This window comes from Pan paniscus, chromosome 9 (genome assembly GCF_029289425.2).
Source record: "Pan paniscus chromosome 9, NHGRI_mPanPan1-v2.0_pri, whole genome shotgun sequence".
Taxonomy (NCBI): domain Eukaryota; kingdom Metazoa; phylum Chordata; class Mammalia; order Primates; family Hominidae; genus Pan; species Pan paniscus.
The window spans coordinates 2,737,829-2,760,119 of NC_073258.2; the positions used below are offsets into that span (position 1 = coordinate 2,737,829).

At 62.3% G+C, this 22,291-nt stretch overlaps 1 protein-coding gene across 5 annotated transcripts; it reads left to right on the forward strand.

Annotated features, from left to right (window-relative positions):
* The first annotated feature begins 3,367 nt into the window (after positions 1-3,367).
* On the forward strand, positions 3,368-15,707 carry B4GALNT4 (beta-1,4-N-acetyl-galactosaminyltransferase 4). 5 transcript variants are annotated; one of them, XM_034931802.3, is made up of 21 exons: positions 3,717-3,845; positions 5,391-5,502; positions 5,937-6,040; positions 6,490-6,582; positions 6,675-6,770; positions 6,849-6,939; positions 7,014-7,114; positions 7,275-7,342; positions 7,574-7,652; positions 8,801-8,867; positions 8,979-9,113; positions 9,187-9,296; positions 9,419-9,519; positions 9,596-9,696; positions 9,766-10,669; positions 12,907-13,190; positions 13,360-13,513; positions 13,624-13,696; positions 13,786-13,939; positions 14,348-14,474; positions 15,253-15,707. In XM_034931802.3, exons 4-21 carry the CDS (start codon positions 6,511-6,513, stop codon positions 15,374-15,376), a joined length of 2,841 nt encoding a protein of 946 aa, XP_034787693.2. In that variant the 5' UTR covers positions 3,717-3,845; positions 5,391-5,502; positions 5,937-6,040; positions 6,490-6,510; the 3' UTR covers positions 15,377-15,707. The 5 variants fall into 5 exon arrangements, 4 of the variants coding, with proteins under 4 accessions (XP_034787688.2, XP_034787690.2, XP_034787692.2 ...); XM_034931797.4 differs by lacking the exon at positions 5,391-5,502 and having other exon boundaries at positions 3,368-3,845; XM_034931799.3 differs by lacking the exons at positions 5,391-5,502; positions 15,253-15,707 and adding an exon at positions 14,604-15,246 and having other exon boundaries at positions 3,629-3,845.
* The last annotated feature ends 6,584 nt before the right edge of the window (positions 15,708-22,291 follow it).

The following is a 22,291-nucleotide window of genomic DNA, read 5'->3' on the forward strand; positions in this document are numbered from 1 at the left end:
CCTTGTAGAAAACACCACTGGAAAACCAGAACCACCCCATAAGGCAAAACTGCTAACAGCATAGGCCTTTTGGGAAGGCACGTTTGGGTCACCCCACCAGGCAGTGAACCACGACCAGCAGAGGTGCTTGCAGAGGGCAAAGGGACCACGCAGGAGTGACGGAAGAGCATGGCCATAAAGACTGTACCAGCCATGACCTGGTGACCGTAGAAGTGAGTACTTCTTATCCTCACACAAGTCACACTTGTACTGACATTATCCGTTCTTCCTGCTTTTTTCCTCTTCCATTGCCCTCCTAGCTGCATAAAATGCGTTAACAACAGTTAACTTTACCTTTCATCTCAGTATTTGTGTCATCCAACCCCCAACATGCACTTTGCAGTGTCAAGTGTTAAATGCTCTTAGAGAAACTAGAAGAACGAGGATCGTCTTCTCAGATGTGGATAAAATGACACGAACCTTTTGTTCAGTCCCTTCTGGTTGGAATATTTGCATCATGTTACGTAGAAGCATGACTTTGTTTTTTGCTTTATTTGGAAGTTAAATGTGTTTTTTAAAAGAAGTGTGCGTCTGTGCTGAGTTGTCAAGAGGAGGAACCTGCCAGGTTGTTCTCTCTCTTTTTCTTTTTGAGACCGAGTCTCGCTCTGTCACCCAGGCTGGAGTGCAGTGGTGCGATCTCGGCTCACTGCAAGCTCCGCCTCCCGGGTTCACGCCATTCTCCTGCCTCAGCCTCCGAGTAGCTGGGACTACAGGCGCCCGCCACCACGCCCGGCTAATTTTTTGTATTTTCAGTACAGACAGGGTTTCACCGTGTTAGCCAGGATGGTTTCGATCTCCTGACCTCGTGATCCGCCCGCCTCGGCCTCCCAAAGTGCTGGGATTACAGGCGTGAGCCAACGTGCCCGGCCAGGTTGTTCTCTTATTCTAAGCTGGAGACCCATTTCCCAGAACCTTCTCCTCTGTGGCTGGGTCACACCGAAGCGAGGCAGTGGCTGTTCTTCTCTAGAAGGGGCCGAGACGGATGTGGTGGCATATGGAGCATCTGCGTCTGGCAGATCCCAGCTCGCCCCTCAATTGTACCTACTATGCTTTGGATCCACAGAGGACACCCTCTGACTGTGGACCCATGAAGTGTCCCAAACACGTCTCTCCCGACATTGCCAACACTTGCCTTCTAAGAACCTGTTTACGGGTCAGGCCAGCCGTTGCCTCCCCAGAGAGCGACCCTGGAGCGGGAGCCGGCCTCCCTCCATCACCCAGCTCATCTCCTTCACGTCACTCACCACCAGCAAAGTGACTATGCGTTCACTGGTCTGTCCCTGCCTAGTAACATGTCAACTCCATGAAAGGAGGGCCCTTTTCTGTCTTGCTCACTGCTGTGTCCCCTAAGTCCCTGGCTCGCCAGGACACTAGAATACTAGGTAGCGTCCACTGGCTGGATGAATGTGCCTAGGATGGGGTGCCATGCAGTGGAGAGAGGGAAAGCATTAGACGCACAGATGCACAGCCAGACAGATGCACATAGAAAATGTGGGGCTTGGAGAAACAGAATGAGACACATAAAAGAGCACCATCGGCCGGGCGCAGTGGCTCACGCCTGGAATCCCAGCACTTTGGGAGGCCAAGGCGGGAGGATCACTTGAGCCCAGGAGTTCAACGCCAGCCCGGGACACATGGTGAGACCCTGAATCTGTTAAAAAAAAAATACAAAAAATTAGTGCGGCATGGTGATGCATGCCTGTAGTCCCAGCTCCTCAAGAACCTGAAGTGGGAGGATCCCTTGAGCCCAGGAGGTCAAGGCTGCTGTGAGCTGAGATTGCACCACTGCACTCTAGCCTCAGAGACACCGTGAGACCCTGTCTCAAAAAGGGGTGGGGCATTATATTTTAATGAATATGCAGATAACAGAAATATGAAAAGTGGACTGCAGGAGGCAGGAGATGAGGAGCTGATGGGGTGGGGGAAGGTTTGAGAGAGCGGGTGTTGTTTAAGGTCTGGTATGAACAGCAGGATGTAACCAGCTTGCTTCTGTGCTCAGAAGTTAGGGAAGGAGGATGGAGGGGAAGGAGGGAAGGAGTTGAGGTCTTAAGAAGGCAACTTCTGGGCAATCTTCCATTGTGAGCTGGGGTCCACATCCCCACAACCCATGAACTTGGGTGGCCGTGGCGGCATGTGGCAAACCTGGGGGGTGACTCGGAGATGCTTCACTCTGTGTGCTGGACCGGGAGGCTGCCCCTGGCAGCTGAGCCTGCAGGCGCTCTGGCCAACTACCCGGGGTGAGCCCAGCCATTCCTGCCAAGGGTGCACTGGCTTGGGGCAGAAGTCTCTGGATGGCTCCAGCCTGTCCCGCGGAGCCGGCTCCACCACTCACATCTTCCCACCGGAGGCCAGCACCTCGAGGAGCAGAGAGGAGCTGTCCCCGAGTGCCCTGAGTTCCTGACCCACAGGACACAGGAACACAGGAACACAGGAACGCTGCTGTTGGACAGCACTGAAGCTGGGTGGTTTGCTACACACCCAGAGACAGCTGAGCAGACAGAGGGAGAAGAGTAGGGTCACGCTGGCAGCTGGACAAGGGAAGTACTGGGGGGACAGAGGGACTGGCAGGGGTTGGTGCAGACCAGGTGAGAAAGGGCACGAAGTGGGACAAGGTCCCGGTGAGAGGCACGACACGGTCACCTGCCTCAGGCCGCGCTCGGTGGGGCGGGGGCCACCAGCTGGGGCCCCTCCTGCCGCCCAGACAGCTCGGCCCCCTGCGGCCCCAGCCCTGCAGGCTGAGATCCCGCAACGACTCCCACCCCTGGGCTGAAGCCGGTGCTTGGGGCCCCCCCGGCCTCTCTCGCCCGCCCCCATCCCCACCCCCATTCCCCGCCCCCCAGGACCCCGGGTCCCTCCCCTCCCTCCTCCTTGTTGTCTGGCTGCAGTCCTTCGGGTCACTGTTCTCGGGAGGCTGCCCCGGCCCCCAGTCAGGCTGTGCCCATCCCCCGCCGCCCCCCACGGTCCCCGAGCCCCAGCGCTTCCCAGCCCCGCGTCTGTGTGCCGCGCCCCCGCGCTCCGTGGCCCAGGTGGACGCGCGCCCCGCGCCCCGCACCCCGCATCCCTCGCCCCGCGCCCCGCATCCCTCGCCCCGCGCCCCGCATCCCTGTCCGTCCCGCACCCCGAGCCCCGCCCCGCACCCCTCACCCCCCCGCCCCGCACCCCTCACCCCCCCGCCCCGCACCCTCCGCACCCCCCGCCCCGCCTTGCCTCCCCTCGCCCCGCCTCCCCCCGCCCCGCCTCCCCGCGCCCCGCACCCCGCCCCGCGCGCCGCCATTGGCTCCCCGCGGCCTGGCTCGGTCCGATTGGTTCCGCGCGCGCGGCCGGGGCCCGATCCGCGGTGGCAGCTCCGCGGCGTGGATGCTGTTCGGTCCCGCCGCCGCCCCAGGAGCGCGGAGCCAGGAGCGCGGAGCCGGGAGCGGCCGGGCGGGGGGCACCGCGAGGAGCCGCCCCTGCCGCCCACCCCGGGCCCGCGGCCGAGGGCGGCCTGGGGGGGTCGCGGCCGCACCCGGTGGCCGCGCACGGCGGACAAAGGACCATGCGGGGCCGCGGGCGCTGAGCGCGGCGGGGCGGGCCGGGGATGCGGCGCGGGGCGGGCGGGGGCCGGGGGCTGCAGCGGCGCCGCTGAGCGCGGCCTGGGGCGGGCGCGGCGGCCGCGATGCCGCGGCTCCCGGTGAAGAAGATCCGTAAGCAGATGAAGCTGCTGCTGCTGCTGCTGCTGCTGAGCTGCGCCGCGTGGCTCACCTACGTGCACCTGGGCCTGGTGCGCCAGGGACGCGCGCTGCGCCAGCGCCTGGGCTACGGGCGAGGTACGGCGCGGGGGGCGCGGGGGGCGCGGGGGGCGCGGGGGCGCGGGCGGCGGGGGCCCCGGGGCGCGGGCCGGGCCTCCCACCGCACAGGGGTCTCGGCTGGGCCCGACCCTCCCGGAGACCCCGCCCGCTGTTCTCCGCTCTGCGATTTGGGGGGAGGGGGCGCGGTTCGGCTCGGCCCGGACGCTCGATGACGTCGGCAGTGACGCGCGCGACCCTCCCAGAGAGGGTCCCTGACTCTGGGATCTGGCCTGGATCCGGTAGTGAGGGGCTGACAGTGGGCTCCTGCGGAAGTCTCTGCCCCTAGACCCTGCTGAGGCTTCCAAGAGGCCTTCTCAGGCCTCGCCTCCACCCCCTGCCCGCTTAGCAGGGCCTCAGTTTCCCTGTGTGCTAGGGACCCGGGCAGGGGCTTTCTGAAGTGGCCGGTGCAGCTGGGACGCTTCCCGGCGGGGGCGCCCTCGGTGAACTGTGCCAGTGTTGTGGGGGTCCATGCGTAGGGATGGGGCCCAGCTTGGGGAGCCTGGCGTAAACTCTCCCAACCCCAACCCACAAACAAAGCAGATGGGGTCACGGTGAGCCAGCCGGGGTAGGGCCTCCTGGAGATGGTGATCTTTGACATACACCTTTGGGGGAAAGAGCATTCCAGACAGGAAGGCGTAGATGAAAGCCTGGCGGTGGGGTGGGGGGAGAAGGCGGGCAGAACGCCCCCTCTGGAGGAGGGAGGTTAGTGCCATGCCCAGACCAGGAGAGACCCCAGCTGGCTGCCTCTGAGCCTTTTCCAGGGAGCCAGGTGTCCTGAGGGGGCAGAACAATGATACTGGCTGGGGACACCTGGGCCACTCCACCTGCCAAAGCCCCTGTGTTCTCTTCCTGTGCCGGGACGCCTGGACCCACACAGGCCAAGGGTCTGGGGCTTGTCCCAACCCACATACCTCACAGCTTCCACACCCTCAAGAGACCCCCGATACTGCTGAATCCCTAAAAAGCCCCACCCCAGCTATCAGCAGATAGGGCAGGATCCACAGCTGGCCCAATGACACAGAACAAAACCAGCCCCCTCTGCAGGCTCCTCTGTGGTTTTCTGAGCAGCGCAGGGGTCTAAGCCCAACCAGGAGGGGGCGGAGGCATAGGGACCCCTTGAGGCTAAGCCAGCTCCGCCCCAGGGCACCTGTACACTTGCTACCTCTGAGGCTAGGGCCAGGACCAGAGGAGCCCAACAGCTGCCCAGGGAGAGGGCGAGTGAGCAGACTGTTCTGTTGGGGGACCTGGGGCCAAAGTCAGGGAGCCCTGGGGGACCCTTCCCAGATCTGCCTGTGGACATCTCTACTGCCTCCTCACAAGCCTGGGCAGGCCAGCTCTGCACCCCAGCCCTCTCCACTTCCTGGACCTCCCTAAGCTGTGGACCTAGACATCCCCACTGCAGCCCCAGGGGGTTCCACGCCCTGGGACCTGAGCATCTGTAGGGACGCTTCTCTTCACCCCAATTCTGCCCCTCCTGGTCCTCCTACCCAAGGACACTCAATCCAGGGCCACCCTCTGCTCCAGGGCCATGCCTGGGCGTCAGCATCCATGCCTGTTCCTCAGTCCAGACTTTGAGAGCTCAAATCCTTCAGGAGAGACTACAGTCCCTGGCACTAACCCTGAGTTCTCAGTTCTGGTAAGGGAGGCAGACGTGGAACACTCCAGCACACAGAGAAAGTGCTGAGGGCACAGGGCAGTCCTGGGGTCTTCCTGGAGGCAGAGCCACTCAACAAGAATGGCCAGATGGAGGTGCATGTGGGTGCCTACACACGCCAGCTGGCGCACCCGGCTTTCCTCCCTCACACCTGCTGGAGGTTGGGAAGAGCCTGCTGCAAGGCTCAGCCTGGGCTGCCCCACCAGAGGTGGGGTGTAGAAGAAGTTGCCTCGCTGGGGGGAGGGGCATCTGGTGGCAGAGGAAGCAGATGAGAAGGAGAGGCTTTAGTGAGAGACACCACAGCCTGCCTGCCCTGCTCTAGCCATGTGGGTCCCTGGCCCAGCTGAACCCAGCAGCAGGCAGAATGGCCTTGGAGAGAGCCTGGGCCCGAGACAGGCCTCACGTGCCACCTGCAGATGGTGAGAAGCTGACCAGTGTGACCGACGGCCGGGGGGTCCACGCTGTGCCATCCACACAGAGGGCTGAGGACTCCAGTGAGAGCCGTGAAGAGGAGCAGGCGGTGAGCAGGGCCTTGGGGAGAACACGTGTGCACGGAGACGAGACCCCGAAGCCACTTGTGTGTTGGTGTCTTGAGAACCTGTCCGTTCTGGAGGACGCAGCAGGGGGCATGAGACACAGGACATGTGGGGCACGGCACAGCTTGTCTGTGTGAGCTCCAGCACCAGCCATCCTGTCTGGAGCTCTGTGTCTGGGGGCTGCAGCAGGTGCATGAATGTGCCGGCCGGTCAGTGTGTGGGGTGGCCGAGCATCTGCTTGGGCTAGAGTGACCAGGGTGTCTGAGTGTATGTGCCAGGTGCCACAGGTCAGGGTTTGCGTGGCTGGGGCTCACGGGCATTTAGGGCTGTGTGGACATATGTTGGAAGGGGTCTTTGTGAAGGTTTGTCTTGGTGTGTGTGACCTCCTCCCTGCCCTTCCAACCCTGACCCTGTTGCCTTTTCTCTCCTGCAGCCCGAAGGTCGGGACCTAGACATGCTGTTTCCTGGGGGGGCTGGGAGGCTGCCACTGAACTTCACCCATCAGACACCCCCATGGCGGGAGGAGGTGAGCCGGCTCGGCCTGTAATGGGCTGGGAGGCAGGGCGGGGGCTGGGGGGGCGGCGGGCCGTGCAGAAGGTAAGGCCCCCCCATCCCCAGTACAAGGGGCAGGTGAACCTGCACGTGTTTGAGGACTGGTGTGGGGGCGCCGTGGGCCACCTGAGGAGGAACCTGCACTTCCCGCTGTTCCCTCATGTGAGTGCCGGGGTTGGGGGGTGCCGGGTGGGCAGGGCACGTGGGGGGCTTCGACAGCAACAGTCACTGCCCCCCCAGACGCGCACCACCGTGAAGAAGTTGGCCGTGTCCCCCAAGTGGAAGAACTATGGACTCCGTATTTTTGGTTTCATCCACCCGGCGAGGGACGGTACGGGGGTGAGGGTGCCCCGGGGGAGGGGTGTCGTGAGGCTCCACCCCCCTGAGCCTAGTCTTGTGGACTAGGAGACGTCCAGTTTTCTGTGGCCTCAGATGACAACTCGGAGTTCTGGCTGAGTCTGGACGAGAGCCCTGCTGCTGCCCAGCTTGTGGCCTTTGTGGGCAAGGTACCCCCACCCCAGCCCTGGTGTCTTCCCGGGCCTCCTGCAGCTCAGTCACCTGTGCCCACCAGCCTCTTGGGAATGAGGACCCGATGGGTTTGGTGTCCCCAGGGAGAGAGTGAACCCCCCCCCCCACCACCACCACCCCTGCTCTATCACCCCCCAGACTGGCTCCGAGTGGACAGCGCCTGGAGAATTCACCAAGTTCAGCTCCCAGGTGTCCAAGCCCAGGCGGTGAGTGACTGGGGGGTGCATGTGCGTGCACTTGTGTATTCGTGGGAGGGGGCTACGCGCTGTCTCCTTATCCTGTGCACACTTGCACACACTGCACGAGCACCCGCCCGGCCAAGCTGCCATCCTCCTGAGGGCCAGCCCTGAGGGGTGTGGGAGCCACCTGCCCCCTTCCCTGCCACCACTATTTGAGCTTCCTTTGCATGGCACGACCCTTGCTCCTCGTGTCCCCAGGCTCATGGCCTCCCGGAGGTACTACTTTGAGTTGCTGCACAAGCAGGACGACCGCGGCTCGGACCACGTGGAAGTGGGCGTGAGTGCCTTCCTCCCCCGGGGGCTTCTGGAGACTCCACTCCCCCCACCTCCCTGCAGGACAACAGCAATGGGGTCCCCGTCCCAAAGTTGACAAAGCAGATGGTCAGGGCCATGGGCCTGAGGTCAGGAGGGTCTGCTCTGCCCTCCTGGGGGGCTCGGCGAGGCTTCACTAGGAGTCACCTTTGAGTAGAGTCTTGAGAGGATGGAGACCTTCAGTAGGGAGATGTGGGGGGCAGAGAATTTGGGGTGGGGTGTACGGCGGATGAATTCCACACCACAAGAACAGCGAAGGAAGAGACCCAGCAGAGGAACCGGGTCTTCGAGACTAGGAGGGGTCTGGTGGCCAGATAAGGCGGGGCCTGAGCAGCACTCTGGACAGATAGGCCTTTGTCCTGAGAATGAGGCCATTGGATTTGCATTCCAGGAAAAAACCCCTGGCCACAAAGCGGAGAGAGCCTGGGGGAAGGATTTTTACTGTGGCCTTTGGTCCTCAAACCCAGGGAGGTGGCTGTGGGGATGGATGGGGGAAGGGGGAAGGGGTTATACAGCAAGGCAGAGGGCCTGCAGCCTGGTGGGTGTGGGGGGCAGAATGATGGTGCCTGTGTCTGGTGTGTGGAGGGCACGTTTCATCCCAGCTCAGCTGGGCAGAGGGCCCAGGCTGGAGACAGGGGTTTGGGGTGGTCTGTGGAGGCCCCAGGATGAGGTGGGAACAGAAGGGCCTGAGACAGCCCCTGGAGCCCCAACTTGGTGGGGGTAGAGTGGGGGGGCATCCAGCCTGGCCCTTAGGGGGCCAGCAGTGACCCTCACTGGGTGGGGTTGGAAATCTTAACCCGAGGCGGGGCGGGGGGGGGCCTCAGGGAGGGAGGGAGGAAGGGAGGGAGGTGGAAGGGAGGGAGGAGGAAAGGTGAGGAAGGGAGCATGGTGGGGTCTGGCCCTGCTCCCAGGGTCCCTCAGCTTTCTGGGCTTCCTTCCCCAGCTTCCCTGCTGCCCCTTCTTGGAACACCCCGGACCCCTCTGCCATCTCCTCTCCTGCATCCTTTAAGGGATTGGTCCTATTAGTCCCCCGGCCCTGAGCCAGGGTAGACCCTTTCTTCCCTGGACCCAGCCACCGCCCTGTCCCTGACCCCCACCCTCTCTGCCCCGCAGTGGCGAGCTTTCCTGCCCGGCCTGAAGTTCGAGGTCATCAGCTCTGCTCACATCTCCCTGTACACAGGTGCGAGCGGACGCCTCTGGGGATGTGGGGCTCCTCGGGATGGGCTCTGGGTGTGAGTGGGAAGAGTGGAGGAGGGGGTCTGAGCACTCCCTGGAGCTCTTCTGCCCCCAGATGAGTCAGCCTTGAAGATGGACCACGTGGCGCACGTCCCCCAGTCTCCAGCCAGCCACGTGGGGGGGCGTCCGCCGCAGGAGGAGACCAGCGCAGACATGCTGCGGCCAGATCCCAGGGATACCTTTTTCCTCAGTGAGAGGGGGCCCGCGCGGGGGCGAGGGCGGGGGTGCCTGCCCCAGCCACCCTGTGACCGCACCTCCTGCAGCTCCACGCATGGAATCTTCGAGCCTGGAGAACGTGCTGGAGCCCTGCGCCTACGCCCCCACCTACGTGGTCAAGGACTTCCCGATCGCCAGATACCAGGGCCTGCAATTTGTGAGTGCGGCTGGAGACCCCGTCTCCCGTCCAGGACTCCGCGGAGCCTTCTCCAGCCCCTTGGGAGGCCGCCCCGGGAGGTCCCCGCCCTGAGCCCTGCGCCCCCCCCCCCCACCCCCCAGGTGTACCTGTCCTTCGTTTATCCCAACGACTACACTCGCCTCACCCACATGGAGACGGACAACAAGTGCTTCTACCGCGAGTCTCCGCTGTATCTGGAGAGGTGGGCGCGCGGCCGGGCTAATGCGGGGCGGGGCGGGCGGGGCGGGACTCGGCTCTGATGCCCCGCCGCGCCCCAGGTTTGGGTTCTATAAATACATGAAGATGGACAAGGAGGAGGGGGATGAGGATGAAGAAGACGAGGTGCAGCGCCGAGCCTTCCTCTTCCTCAACCCGGACGGTGAGTGTCCGCAGCGCCCCTGGCCCGCACCCACCTGCGCAGGGAGCTTCTAACCCGCGTTTCCCGCAGACTTCCTGGGCGACGAGGACGAGGGGGAGCTGCTCGACAGCCTGGAGCCCACCGAGGCGGCCCCGCCCAGGAGCGGCCCCCAGTCCCCCGCCCCAGCAGCCCCCGCCGAGCCCGGAGCCACCCTCGCCCCGCCGACCCCTCCCCGCCCCCGGGACGAGGGGACCCCCAGGCACTCCCGGGCCCTGAGCTGGGCCGCCAGGGCCGCCCGCCCCTTGCCGCTCTTCTTGGGCCGAGCTCCGCCCCCGCGCCCTGCAGTGGAGCAGCCGCCCCCAAAGGTGTACGTGACCAGGGTGCGGCCGGGACAGCGGGCATCCCCCCGGGCCCCAGCGCCGCGTGCGCCCTGGCCGCCCTTCCCTGGCGTCTTCCTGCACCCCAGGCCTCTGCCCAGAGTGCAGCTGCGGGCGCCCCCACGCCCACCCCGGCCCCACGGCCGCAGGACCGGCGGCCCCCAGGCCACACAGCCGAGGCCCCCAGCCCGGGCGCAGGCCACCCAAGGGGGCCGGGAGGGCCAGGCGCGCACGCTGGGACCTGCGGCGCCCACAGTGGACTCAAACTTCTCCGAAGCGCGGCCCGTGACCTCCTTCCTGAGCTTGTCCCAGGTGTCCGGGCCGCAGCTGCCCGGGGAGGGCGAAGAGGAAGAGGAAGGGGAGGACGATGGGGCCCCCGGCGACGAGGCCGTGTCGGAGGACAGCGAGGAGGCCGCGGGCCCGGCGCTCGGACGCTGGCGTGAGGACGCCATCGACTGGCAGCGCACGTTCAGCGTGGGCGCCGTGGACTTCGAGCTGCTGCGCTCGGACTGGAACGACCTGCGATGCAACGTTTCGGGGAACCTGCAGCTGCCGGAGGCGGAGGCCGTGGACGTGACCGCTCAGTACATGGAGCGGCTGAACGCGCGCCACGGCGGGTATGGGGGCGGCCGAACGCGCGCCAGGGCGGTTTTGGAGGCGGGGACAGCCGGGGAGAGGAGGTCCTGGCCTTGGTGGACTCCTCAGACCTTCCCCAGGGCCCAGTGGTGTACCGGCCTGGGGGCTGAGGCACCGCGCCCCACGCCAGGGAAGCCCCAGCTTCTCTCCTTCCTTCCTGGCGTCCTGACTGCCCGGGCACTTGTCCAGCCTCAGGGACCTCCCTGGAGCCCCACCCAGGTCTGGCGCCCCGTCCTTGCACCTGTGTACCCCACTTCTGTCATCCTGGACCTGGGCCCAGGGATGAGTCCAAGCTGCAGAGGTCAGCGTCAGTCGCAGCCAGTTGCTGCGCAGACAGCCCCATTCCGGGGCCAGGCAGAGACACTTAGGGCAAAGCTCAAGACCCCTGGGCCCCTCCTCCTCTCCCCTCGCAGTGCCCCTGGGCGTTCCCAGACTGTCAGGACCTGACTGCAGAGGAAGGTGCAGGGCTTCTGCCCCATTGGCCCCTCTGGTCTCCCTGAGGCCCCAGGAATCTAGTGCTGTCTGCCCTCCCTGCAGGCTGGTGCGCAGGAGTGGGGAGTCTAATTTGGCCTTGGGGAGGCCTGTGGAGTTCTAAGAAGAGGCAGTGTCTGCTGTGCCCAGCCTTGAAGGCGAGTTAGGAGTTGCACAGTGATGACAGGCAGAGGCAGGGGCAGAGGATGGTGGCAGAACCGGGACTGTTTCTGCTGTGCGTGATGGAAGGTTGTGAGCAGAGCAAAGGCAGGGGCAGAGGATGGAGACAGGGCCAGGACTGTTTCTCGTGTGTGTGATGGAAGGTTGCGAGCAGAGCAAAGGCAGGGGCAGAGGATGGAGACAGGGCCAGGACTGTTTCTCGTGTGTGTGATGGAAGGTTGCGAGCAGAGCAAAGGCAGGGGCAGAGGATGGAGACAGGGCCAGGACTGTTTCTCATGTGTGTGATGGAAGGTTGCGAGCAGAGCAAAGGCAGGGGCAGAGGATGGAGGCACAGCCGCATGCGACTGTTTCTTGTGTGCGTGATGGAAGGTTGTGAGCAGAGCAGGAATTCCACCGGTTTGGGTGCAGACAGGTATGCCGCTGCCTGGAGGGGAAGGGAAGGTGGTGGTGGTGACTGACAGCCTGGAGCCCTGGGCAGTGGGCGCTGGATTCTAGGTGGCTCAGAGGGCATGCCTGCCCCGGCTCTAAGCTTCCTGAGAGCAGCTCGTCATTCCTTGGGGGCCTCATGGGAAGATCATGGTTGTGGCCCCACCATTGCCCACCTGGGTATGGCTCAAGGAGCAACAGTGTAGAGAGACCAAGAGCATTTGGGGCAGGAGGTCCCTGACACTCAGGGCTTTGGGGTGGGGAAGGACAGGAGTTGGAGGGAGGCCTCGGACCCTCGGCTGTCACACAGATGGGTGTCCCCCAGTGAAGGGCACAGACTCTGCCAAGGGAGGACGTGAGGCCGACTGAAGAGAAACCGTTGTCTAGGGCAGGGTCCTGTTTTCTCCAGATGAGGAGAGCAGAGTGGAGGGAAACTGAGGTTCTTGGCCGAGCGGAATGAGGAGGAAGGGGCCAGGAACGGGCTCCCAGCATGGAAGCAGCCTCCTGCACTCAGGGATCAGGACAGGAGCGGAACTGCTGCCTGGGGGAAAGGGGTGCTGTGAAGGCACGGTTGGGGGCTTCTCAGAAGAGGTGACCCAGGGCCTGGAAGAGGAGTGGCTGGGAGGACTGGGGCAAACATCCCAGGCAGGGGACTCCTCAGGACAAAGGAGAGGAGACAGTGGCTGTGCCTGAGGAGGAGTCTGCTACCCCAGTATGAGGGGAAGGTTGAAGGCCACAAAATCAAAACTGCTTAAGGTCCTAGAATGCCACAAAAGCTCCTTGGAACCTTGTCCTATGGGCGGTGGCTAACTCCTGAAGGTTTCTGAGCAAGGGGGTAACAGGACAGGCGGGCATGTCATAAACGTCACCTGGGACGTGAGTGGTGGCCAGGAGGCCCGCGAGGAGGTGAGGATGGGCCTGGGCTCGCTGGTGTGCCCCCAGTCCTGCCCCGACCCTGGAGGGGGTGGCTGGAAGGTGGACCTGCCTGCTGGGCCAACCTGGAGGGGCAGGTGCTGTGCCGCGGAGCCCGCAGCCTCCGCCAACTCCAAGTCGGCTGAGTTTCTGTGGCCAGGGCGGACCAGGGTTGTGGGCAGGGTGCAGGCTGGAAGCCCCAGTACCGGCTGACCACTGAGCCTTGCAGGCGCTTCGCGCTTCTGCGCATCGTGAACGTGGAGAAGCGCCGGGACTCGGCGCGAGGGAGTCGCTTCCTGCTGGAGCTGGAGCTGCAGGAGCGCGGGGGCGGCCGCCTGCGACTGTCCGAGTACGTCTTCCTGCGGCTGCCGGGAGCCCGTGTAGGGGATGCAGACGGAGAAAGTCCCGAGCCCGCTCCCGCCGCCTCCGTGCGCCCCGACGGCCGCCCCGAGCTCTGCCGGCCACTGCGCCTGGCCTGGCGCCAGGACGTGATGGTTCACTTCATCGTGCCAGGTTCGCAGGGCGGGCTCGGGGTGTCCGGGAGACCTCGTGGAAGGAACATGGACCCTAATGACTAGGAAAGGGTGTGGGTGTCCAGGATGAAGTTCTTCGGAGCTGGGAGGCCCCACCGTAGAGTCAGCGTCGGCTCAGCGCACCCCCCCCCTCCCCATTTCTCCTCCAGTGAAAAACCAGGCACGGTGGGTGGCACAGTTCCTGGCGGACATGGCTGCGCTGCACGCGCGCACCGGGGACTCGCGTTTCAGCGTCGTCCTGGTGGATTTCGAGAGCGAGGATATGGACGTGGAGCGGGCCCTGCGCGCCGCGCGCCTGCCCCGGTAACAACCCCTACTTCCACCTGGGCGGACCCAGCGCAGCTTTCCTCCCCGGGAGGTGGGTTTTCCTGACCCCACCCCCAGAGATCGTGCCTGTGACTCCCCCTCCCCAGGTACCAGTACCTGAGACGAACCGGGAACTTCGAGCGCTCCGCCGGGCTGCAGGCGGGAGTGGACGCGGTAGAGGTCCGAGGGCCCCATGGGGGTCGGGGAGCAAAACGGGGCGTGCCCGGGGAGGAGCGGAGAGCGGGGCTCAGACCTCCCGCACCCCCCAGGACGCCAGCAGCATCGTGTTCCTCTGCGACCTGCACATCCACTTCCCACCCAACATCCTGGACGGCATCCGCAAGCACTGCGTGGAGGGCAGGCTGGCCTTCGCGCCCGTGGTCATGCGCCTGAGCTGCGGGAGCTCGCCCCGGGACCCCCACGGTGAGGCCCCGAGCGTCCCACCCTGTGATACCAGGGTTCCCACCAACCGCCGCGGTAAAGTCCAGGAACCCGGGGCCTCTCTCAATCCCCAGGGGAGGCCTGGGAGTCCATCAGTGCTCCCCGTAGTGCCCAGAGCCCCAGTCCCCCCGCACCAGCACACCCAGGGCCATGCCAGGGGCCCCAGGAACCTCCTCCAGGGAGGTTTATGCACCGCATATAAACCTCCTCCCGCGTTTATGCACCGCACTCCAGGGTCATGACCCAGTACCACCGGACGACTCCCGGAAGCCCCCGTGGTGATGGGACCCGGCACCTGACCCCTCCCGAGGTCTCCTAGCGGCGCTTTGCGGGGGGGAACCCTTGCAGGACCTGGTCTGAAGGGCAGCACCCCTCACCCTCCCGCCCCAGGTTACTGGGAGGTGAACGGCTTTGGCCTTTTTGGGATCTACAAGTCGGACTTTGACCGGGTCGGAGGAATGAACACGGAGGAGTTCCGAGACCAGTGGGGGGGTGAAGACTGGGAGCTCCTGGACAGGTGACCACCTCCCCACTCCCCAGAGGTGACACCCTGACCCCTGCGTCCTCCTCTGAATGGGGAAGGGGGATTTATGCCCCCCACGGCGCCCACATGCTGAGAGAACTCTGCCCTTCCCCGTCTTCCCAGTATCCTGTAGGCCTGGAGAGACTTCTCCACCCACATCACTTCTGAAACCCTGTCCCACCCCCAGGGTCCTGCAAGGTCAGGGACATCCCTGAACCAGCTCTGCCCCCGATCCCATAGGCCCTGGGTGGCCCTGAGTCCCCATCATCCCACTGGGGCCATGCACGCTCGAGGCAGCCCTGACACCCCCAGCCCCTGGACCAGGGTACTGACCCCTTCTCCGCCCCCGGCCCCGGGGTCCTGACCACCTCTCCGCCCCCGGCCCCGGGGTCCTGACCACCTCTCCGCCCCCGGCCCCGGGGTCCTGACCACCTCTCCGTCCCCAAGCCCGGGGTCCTGACCACCTCTCCGCCCCCGGCCCCGGGGTCCTGACCACCTCTCCGCCCCCGGCCCCGGGGTCCTGACCACCTCTCCGCCCCCGGCCCCGGGGTCCTGACCACCTCTCCGTCCCCAAGCCCGGGGTCCTGACCACCTCTCCGCCCCCGGCCCCGGGGTCCTGACCACCTCTCCGCCCCCGGCCCCGGGGTCCTGACCACCTCTCCGCCCCCGGCCCCGGGGTCCTGACCACCTCTCCGCCCCTGGCCCCGGGGTCCTGACCACCTCTCCGTCCCCAAGCCCGGGGTCCTGACCACCTCTCTGCCGCCGGCCCCAGGGTCCTGCAGGCAGGGCTGGAGGTGGAGCGGCTCCGACTGCGGAATTTCTATCACCACTACCACTCCAAGAGGGGCATGTGGAGCGTCCGCAGCAGGAAGGGCTCTCGCACGGGGGCGTCTTGAGGACGGGCAGCCCCTCCCAGCCCCGGTGGGAGTCCCGAGGCAGCTGCTGGGGGCTGGGCTTTGAGCTTGGTCCCGAGAGACCCGGCAGGGCTGGTCAGAGGGGCACAGCCACCGCCTGTGCCTGCCCCTCTCTGGCCCACTGGGCGCCTGCGTCGTGCCCCTCCCCGGAGAGGCAGCCTTCACGGCGGGTCAGGGCCTGGCCTTGGTCCCCACTCTGCGATGATTTCTGTGAAATTTTGCTGTAGCGATGACATTGTTTTCAGAATTTCCAAGAGTTCTGTCTGTTCTGTTTTTTATTCAGAATGAAATGAAATATTTTTTTTAGTTCTGACTTGTTCTCTGTGCCTGTTCTCTTGAGAGGTAGAGTCCTCTCCCCTGGGGGACCCTGAGCACGACCTCCTGACTCCCAGCCGCAGCCCTTCCAGACCCCTCCTTCTCCTACCCCCAAGACCACTTTCCGCCTTCCTGCCTGTGAGGTTCTGTGCCGGGCCCTGTGGGGAGGGGGCTTCCGACTTCCTCCGCCCTGTGTCTATGGGGTCTGTGCCCGCTGATAACAGACATAGATAGAACAGGGCCCTCCCACACTGGGGTGAGGAATGAGCAGTCACCACCTCAGTTCCCCTCATTCTGCAAACAGAATCGGGGTGTCAGTCCCACCCCAGCCTCCTCTAGGGTGGAGGAGCTGCTGCACCCAGGTGGGGCATGTCCCGTGCTGGGGTTGGGGGTGATCAGGCAGAACTCAGGGTTGCCAGAAACGGAAACCCAACTCAAGCCGGTGAAGCCGTAATCAGGGGGCCTGTATGAGTTTGGAACCCTCAAGGTCAGGGTCAGCAGGGCACCAGAGAAGGACAGACTCAGAGGCTGGTCGAAGCCCACTCCTGCCTTGTCTCCTCTCTGCCTGTGGGTCCAGCTCAGTCCTGGCCTGGGCCGGGTCACAAGAGGGAGACTGTACTCTGCCAGGCAGCGAGTGGTTGTGTGAGTTCCCTGTGGCTGCTGTGGCAAATTGGCACAAATGTAGTGGCTTAAAAAATTATTATCTTACAGTTCTGGAGATAAAAAGTCCTAGAACTAAGCCCGGCACAGTGGCTCACACCTGTAATCCCAGTACTTTGGGAGGCTGAAGCGGCCGGATCCCTAGACACGGTGCTGTGTACCTGTGTAGTCCTACTTGGAAGGTTGAGGCAGGAGGATCACCTGAGCCCGGGAGGTCAGGGCTGCAGTGAGCTGTGGTTGCATCACTGCACTCCAGCCTGGGAAACAGAGCAAGGCCCTGTCTCGGAAAAAAAAAAAAAAAATGCTAAAATTAAGGTGTCAGCAGGGCTGGTTCCTTCTAGAGACTTAGGTGTGAGTCTGCGTCCGTGCCTTCTCCAGCTTCTCAAGGCCACCTGGATTTCAGCAGCTTGGCCTCTTCCCCTCTCTCACTCACTCTCTCTCTCCCTCTCTCCCTCATCTCCTCCTGTGACTCTGACCCTGCTGCCTTCTCTTATAAGGCCCCCTGCGATGACACTGGGCCCTCCCAGCAAACCCACGATAACCATCACATCCCTCACTCAGTCACATCTGCAAAACCCCTTTGCCATGAAGGTAACAGTCACAGGTTCTGGGACTAGGACATGCACATCTTGAGCGGTCACTCTTCTTTCTACCTCCTCGTTCACACGGGGTGGGAAAATAGCTCCTAGGCCCAGCAGCCAGAATTGTCCTCTGAAGATACGTCCTGAGGTCACCGCTCACCGTGCACTCACGGCAGCTGGGCGGTGGAGCCGAAGGAGGAACCAGGGGGACCTGCCGTGGACCAGGGCGGCATCCAGTCGCCTGGTGTGGGCTTCACAGGTCCTGCTGGTCCACAGGTGTGCAGGTCCACAGAGGTGCCCGCAGGGCAGGGGACATGGCTGGCCACACACATGCCCAGAAGCCATGTGCTGACCAGCTCTCCTGCCCGCTGATCCCTGTGTATCTAGTTCAGATGGACTTGTCCCCACTCACAGATGTTTCGCAGCAAGAGAAGAACTAGCCTTGGATTTAATGATCCATGCTAACCCAAGAAAATGAGAAAAGGATAGAAGAAATGTAAACCACAGGCAGGGGAAGCCTGCACATCAGAAAGAGAACCTTGGAAAACAAAAAAGTCAAAATTCCATGTAATCTGGACGATTCACACCATCATTTAATCCGTTTAGCAATGATTCATTACACACTCACTACATGTCATGCACTGAGGAAAAGGCAGGGAACGGAACAGACAAAAACTGCTGCCCCCAAGGATCTTACATTCTAATGGGGGGGCGGGGCATGACGACGCCATCAATAACACATGTGGTATACCAGCTGGCGGCAAGGGCAGCGGAGGGAAAGGAAGCCCGGGAAGGCAGCAGCCCATGTGAGTGTGACTGCGTTTCTAAGCAGGGTGCTCAGAAAGACCAAGCGTGAGAAGGTGAAGGCGGCCGAGGACACAGGCGGGGGACGGCAGGGGTCAGCGGCAGCCTTTGAGGAAATTTCTTAAAAATCAATGATAAGGCTGGGCATAGTGGCTCACACCTGTAATCTCAGCACTTTGGGAGGCTGAGGCAGGAGTGATGGCAGCGGTGGCCCATCTAGAGTGGACACTGCCAAGATGCTGGCCGCAGCGAAGAGGCATGGCAGGGCCTCCCACTCCACAGAGCAGGCAGGAGCTCAGCCCTCCTGGGCACTGGGTTTGTTTGCATGCACCTCAACATTCCTGTGCTCTTGGGGGCCCAGGAAGGCCCCCACCTGGCCCCCTGTAGGCTCAGAAGTACCTGCTCCTGCTGCCCCTGCAGAGCCTGGTGCTTCCGGTAGCTGGAACCGGGGCCCACAGTCCGCTCCCAGAGGCGTCTCCCAGCATGGTTGCGAGTCGGGTGAGGGGGGGCCCCAGGCTGCCCCTGAGTGTTGGAACTGCAGGGGGATCTTGTGGTGACATCGCCTCCCTCTGCCCCGGATGCCGACCCGGGCTCTGTGAGGGCCCAAAGTCTTCACCCCAGGCTGCAAGGAGGCGGACAGGGAAGCAGGATGACTGCAGGAGCAGCAGTGGCGGCAGCAGGTCCCCAGTGCCCCATGTCCCCAAGGCTGCCGACGGTGCCACCCCCACCCTCACACAGCTAGGCAAGACCCACTCCCAGGCCTGGAACCCCCACAGCCACCTCAACCTCGCTTCCTGCCGTGTCCCGGGAGCCCATGAGCACCCGGCTGAAGGCACGGCCAGGTCTCGTGGAACCAGCCCTGGGAGCAGTGGGTTTATTTGTGCAGGGTTGGCAGGGCGGGAGCACCACAGGGGCAGCTGCAGCCATCCAGGTTGCTGCTGTGGACCCAGGCCTCCTGGTGGTCTTGGGGGCCAGGGAGGACCCCCTAACACCACAGGCTTGGGGGTGTCCCTGCTCCTGGTGCCCACTCTGATCTTGGAGAGGGGTCGGGGCCAAGCCCGGGTGTTGTTGCAGCCCAGCCGGGTGTGCACCCTCAGAGCAGTGCCGAGATGCCAGTCCCCTGCCACCTCAGCCCCTCCAGACTTTGGGCACCAATGAGTGTGGGAGGGAGGCCAAGATGGAGCTGGGGGCAGCTCAGTGCTAGCCTGTGGGCACCCCTTGGCACGAGCGGCCTGGGCACCATGGGCAGCAGTGGGAGGCAGACAGGCTCCTGGGAGGGAATGGGCAGGTCCCTGGTGAGGCTCCACCTTCAAGCCAGGGTGGGCCTGAAGGCTGGGGGCCAGGCTGACAGTCCTGAGGACCACAGTGGGGACTTGTGGTGCCTTTTCCGGGCCCACCCATGGCTGCCCATGCACCAGTTGGCATGAATTTCCTCCCCTCTGAGGCCCATAAAAGCCCTGGGTTCAGCCAGAGTGGAGAAGAGGACAGAGAGACGACAGGATGACCAGCTGCAGAAAGGAGCTACCCTCTCTAGGGCCTCCTCTTTGCTGAGCATTGCAGGCCTTGGGTCAACCAACTGCAGAGAGGAGTTACCCTCTCTGCTGATAGCCGCAGGCATTGGGTCGACCAACTGCAGAGAGGAGCTGCCCTCTCTGCTGAGAGCTGAACACTCGTTGGGACGACCTTCCTGCAGAGAGGAGCCACTCACTCCCAGCCTCCTCTCTGCTGAGAGCCTCTGAGCCGTTCTGACACTTAATAAAGCTCCTCTTCGTCTTGCTCACCCTCCACTTGTTTGTGTACCTCATTCTTCCTGGACACAGGACAAGAACTCAGGCAAAGGTGCTCCCAGCCACAGAGGTTTCTGGCCAGAAAAGCAACACTCCAAATATCCCACAACATGTTTGGGGGCTCGTCTGGGATCTGCACAAGGGTAAGTAAAAGTGGATCTTCTCTTTCTGTCCTTTCTTCGTGGTCCTTAAACTCAACAGCTAAAATGAAAGAAAAATACCAGGCCTCTGTCAATTAGTTAAAAGTGACGACTAGTCTCCAAGCACCAGACTCAACACATGGAGGCCAGGCTTGCTGGGGAGGACACTGTCAAGCCCCCATCACCCTCAGGTGTTGGGAATGTTGGCTTTGTTCCAACCCAGTTTTCCTTCATGGAGGTCTAGCTGTCACGTGGGACCAGAAGGAGGTCCTAGAGCAACTGGGGGTATTTGGCTGAGGTTACCCCTTGGTGTTATCCAAAGGCCCCTGGACTGACTCCAGTCCCTGGCCTCCCATGAGGGTGTTGGCACAAAGACCTCCACTCTTTCCTATCATTCTTTTCTGTCTTTCTTTTGTGGCTGTCATGGTTCCTATCTCTTCTTTATGTACAATGTTAAATGTTAAGGATGTTGTTGCAAACCAGAAATATTACTGGGTAGAATGAGCATTTGACTGAGTCATCAAAAGTATAAAATGGAAGGTTAAGAATAGCACAGATGAAGTAAAGTGTGCCTTGGTATCTGTATGTAAATTTGTGGCAAAAATGTTCTTGTCATTTCCTTGGCCGCCAACTTGGTGCCAAGCACCTTGAGACCCAGAAAAGAAGCATGGTCTCAGGAAGGAAGCTTTTCTGTAAACGTGAGACCCAGAAGAGAAGCATGGTCTCAGGAAGGAAGCTTTTCTGTAAACGTGAGACCCAGAAGAGAAGCATGGTCTCAGGAAGGAAGCTTTTCTGTAAGTGTGAGGGCCAGTGATCCCAGGCCTCGTGTGTGCAGGCTTTCTTTGCCTTGCAGGGTAACCTGGACCTTTGCCTCTATTGTAGGATTGATCCAGCCCTCCTGGTGGCCATCTCCGGAGAGGCTGCAAGAGGCAATCCCAGGGAAATAGAGAAGCAAACCCCAGAGGCACCTCCAGTGGAGGAATCAAACCCTTCACTCCTCCCTACTCAGGTTCTCTCTCAAGCTTTCCCCAGCCTAGAAATCCTCATTTTAGGCCGTTCTGAGTCAAATTAAGGGGGATCTTGGCAAGTTTTCAGATGGCCCTGACAGATACATGGAGGCTTTCCAGAACTTAACCCAAGTATTTGAGCTTTCCTGGAAGGATGTCATGTTACTTCTGAATCAAACCCTGACTGCTGAAAAGCAGACCACCCCGCAAGCGGCAGAGAATCTGGGGGATGAGCTGTATATCGTATATAGGGCCAGGGAAGAAGAGAAGCTTTATCCAATTGGATGAATAGCAGTACCATTGGAGGACCCTAAATGGGACCCCAGTGATAAAATGGGAGAATGGAGGATGAAACTTTCAGATGTGATACTGGAGGGCTTGTGAGGGAATGGGGCTGGGCTTCTCATTGCACTTGGCTGGAGGGCTCATGAGGGAAAGGGGCTGGGCTTCTCATTGCACTTGGCTGGAGGGCTTGGGAGGGAAAGGGGCTGGGCTTCTCATTGCACTTGGCTGGAGGGCTTGTGAGGGAATGGGGCTGGGCTTCTCATTGCACTTGGCTGGAGGGCTTGGGAGGGAATGGGACTGGACTTCTCATTGCATTTGGCTGGAGGGCTTGTGAGGGAATGGGACTGGGCTTCTCATTGCACTCGGCTGGAGGGCTTGAGAGGGAATGGGACTGGGCTTCTCATTGCACTTGGCTGGAGGGCTTGTGAGGGAAAGGGGCTGGGCTTCTCATTGCACTTGGCTGGAGGGCTTGTGAGGGAATGGGACTGGGCTTCTCATTGCACTCGGCTGGAGGGCTTGTGAGGGAAAGGGGCTGGGCTTCTCATTGCACTTGGCTGGAGGGCTTGGGAGGGAATGGGACTGGACTTCTCATTGCATTTGGCTGGAGGGCTTGTGAGGGAATGGGACTGGGCTTCTCATTGCACTCGGCTGGAGGGCTTGAGAGGGAATGGGACTGGGCTTCTCATTGCACTTGGCTGGAGGGCTTGTGAGGGAAAGGGGCTGGGCTTCTCATTGCACTTGGCTGGAGGGCTTGTGAGGGAATGGGACTGGGCTTCTCATTGCACTCGGCTGGAGGGCTTGTGAGGGAAAGGGGCTGGGCTTCTCATTGCACTTGGCTGGAGGGCTTGTGAGGGAAAGGGGCTGGGCTTCTCATTGCACTTGGCTGGAGGGCTTGTGAGGGAAAGGGGCTGGGCTTCTCATTGCACTTGGCTGGAGGGCTTGTGAGGGAATGGGGCTGGGCTTCTCATTGCACTTGGCTGGAGGGCTCGTGAGGGAAAGGGGCTGGGCCTCTTGATTGCACCGGGCTGTCCATGGTAGAGCAGGGATTGGCCCCACTGCCTTCCTGGGGGATGGCAGGGGCCTTGGTGAAGTCTGCCTCTCTGTCTCCTGACTCCGTCAATGAACGGCTGGTCCTAGGGGATGAGGAGATGAGTTCATTGCACAGGCGGCCCCTGATGTCAGAAGGAGGATGCGGGAATGGGCTGTGGGACCAGATGGTACTTTGTGGGCATCCTGGGAGGGGCCACCTCAGGTTTTTCCAGTGGGAACCGGTAGGAAGTCCAGAAAAGAGAGAGGAGATATAGGAAGAAGGCAAAGG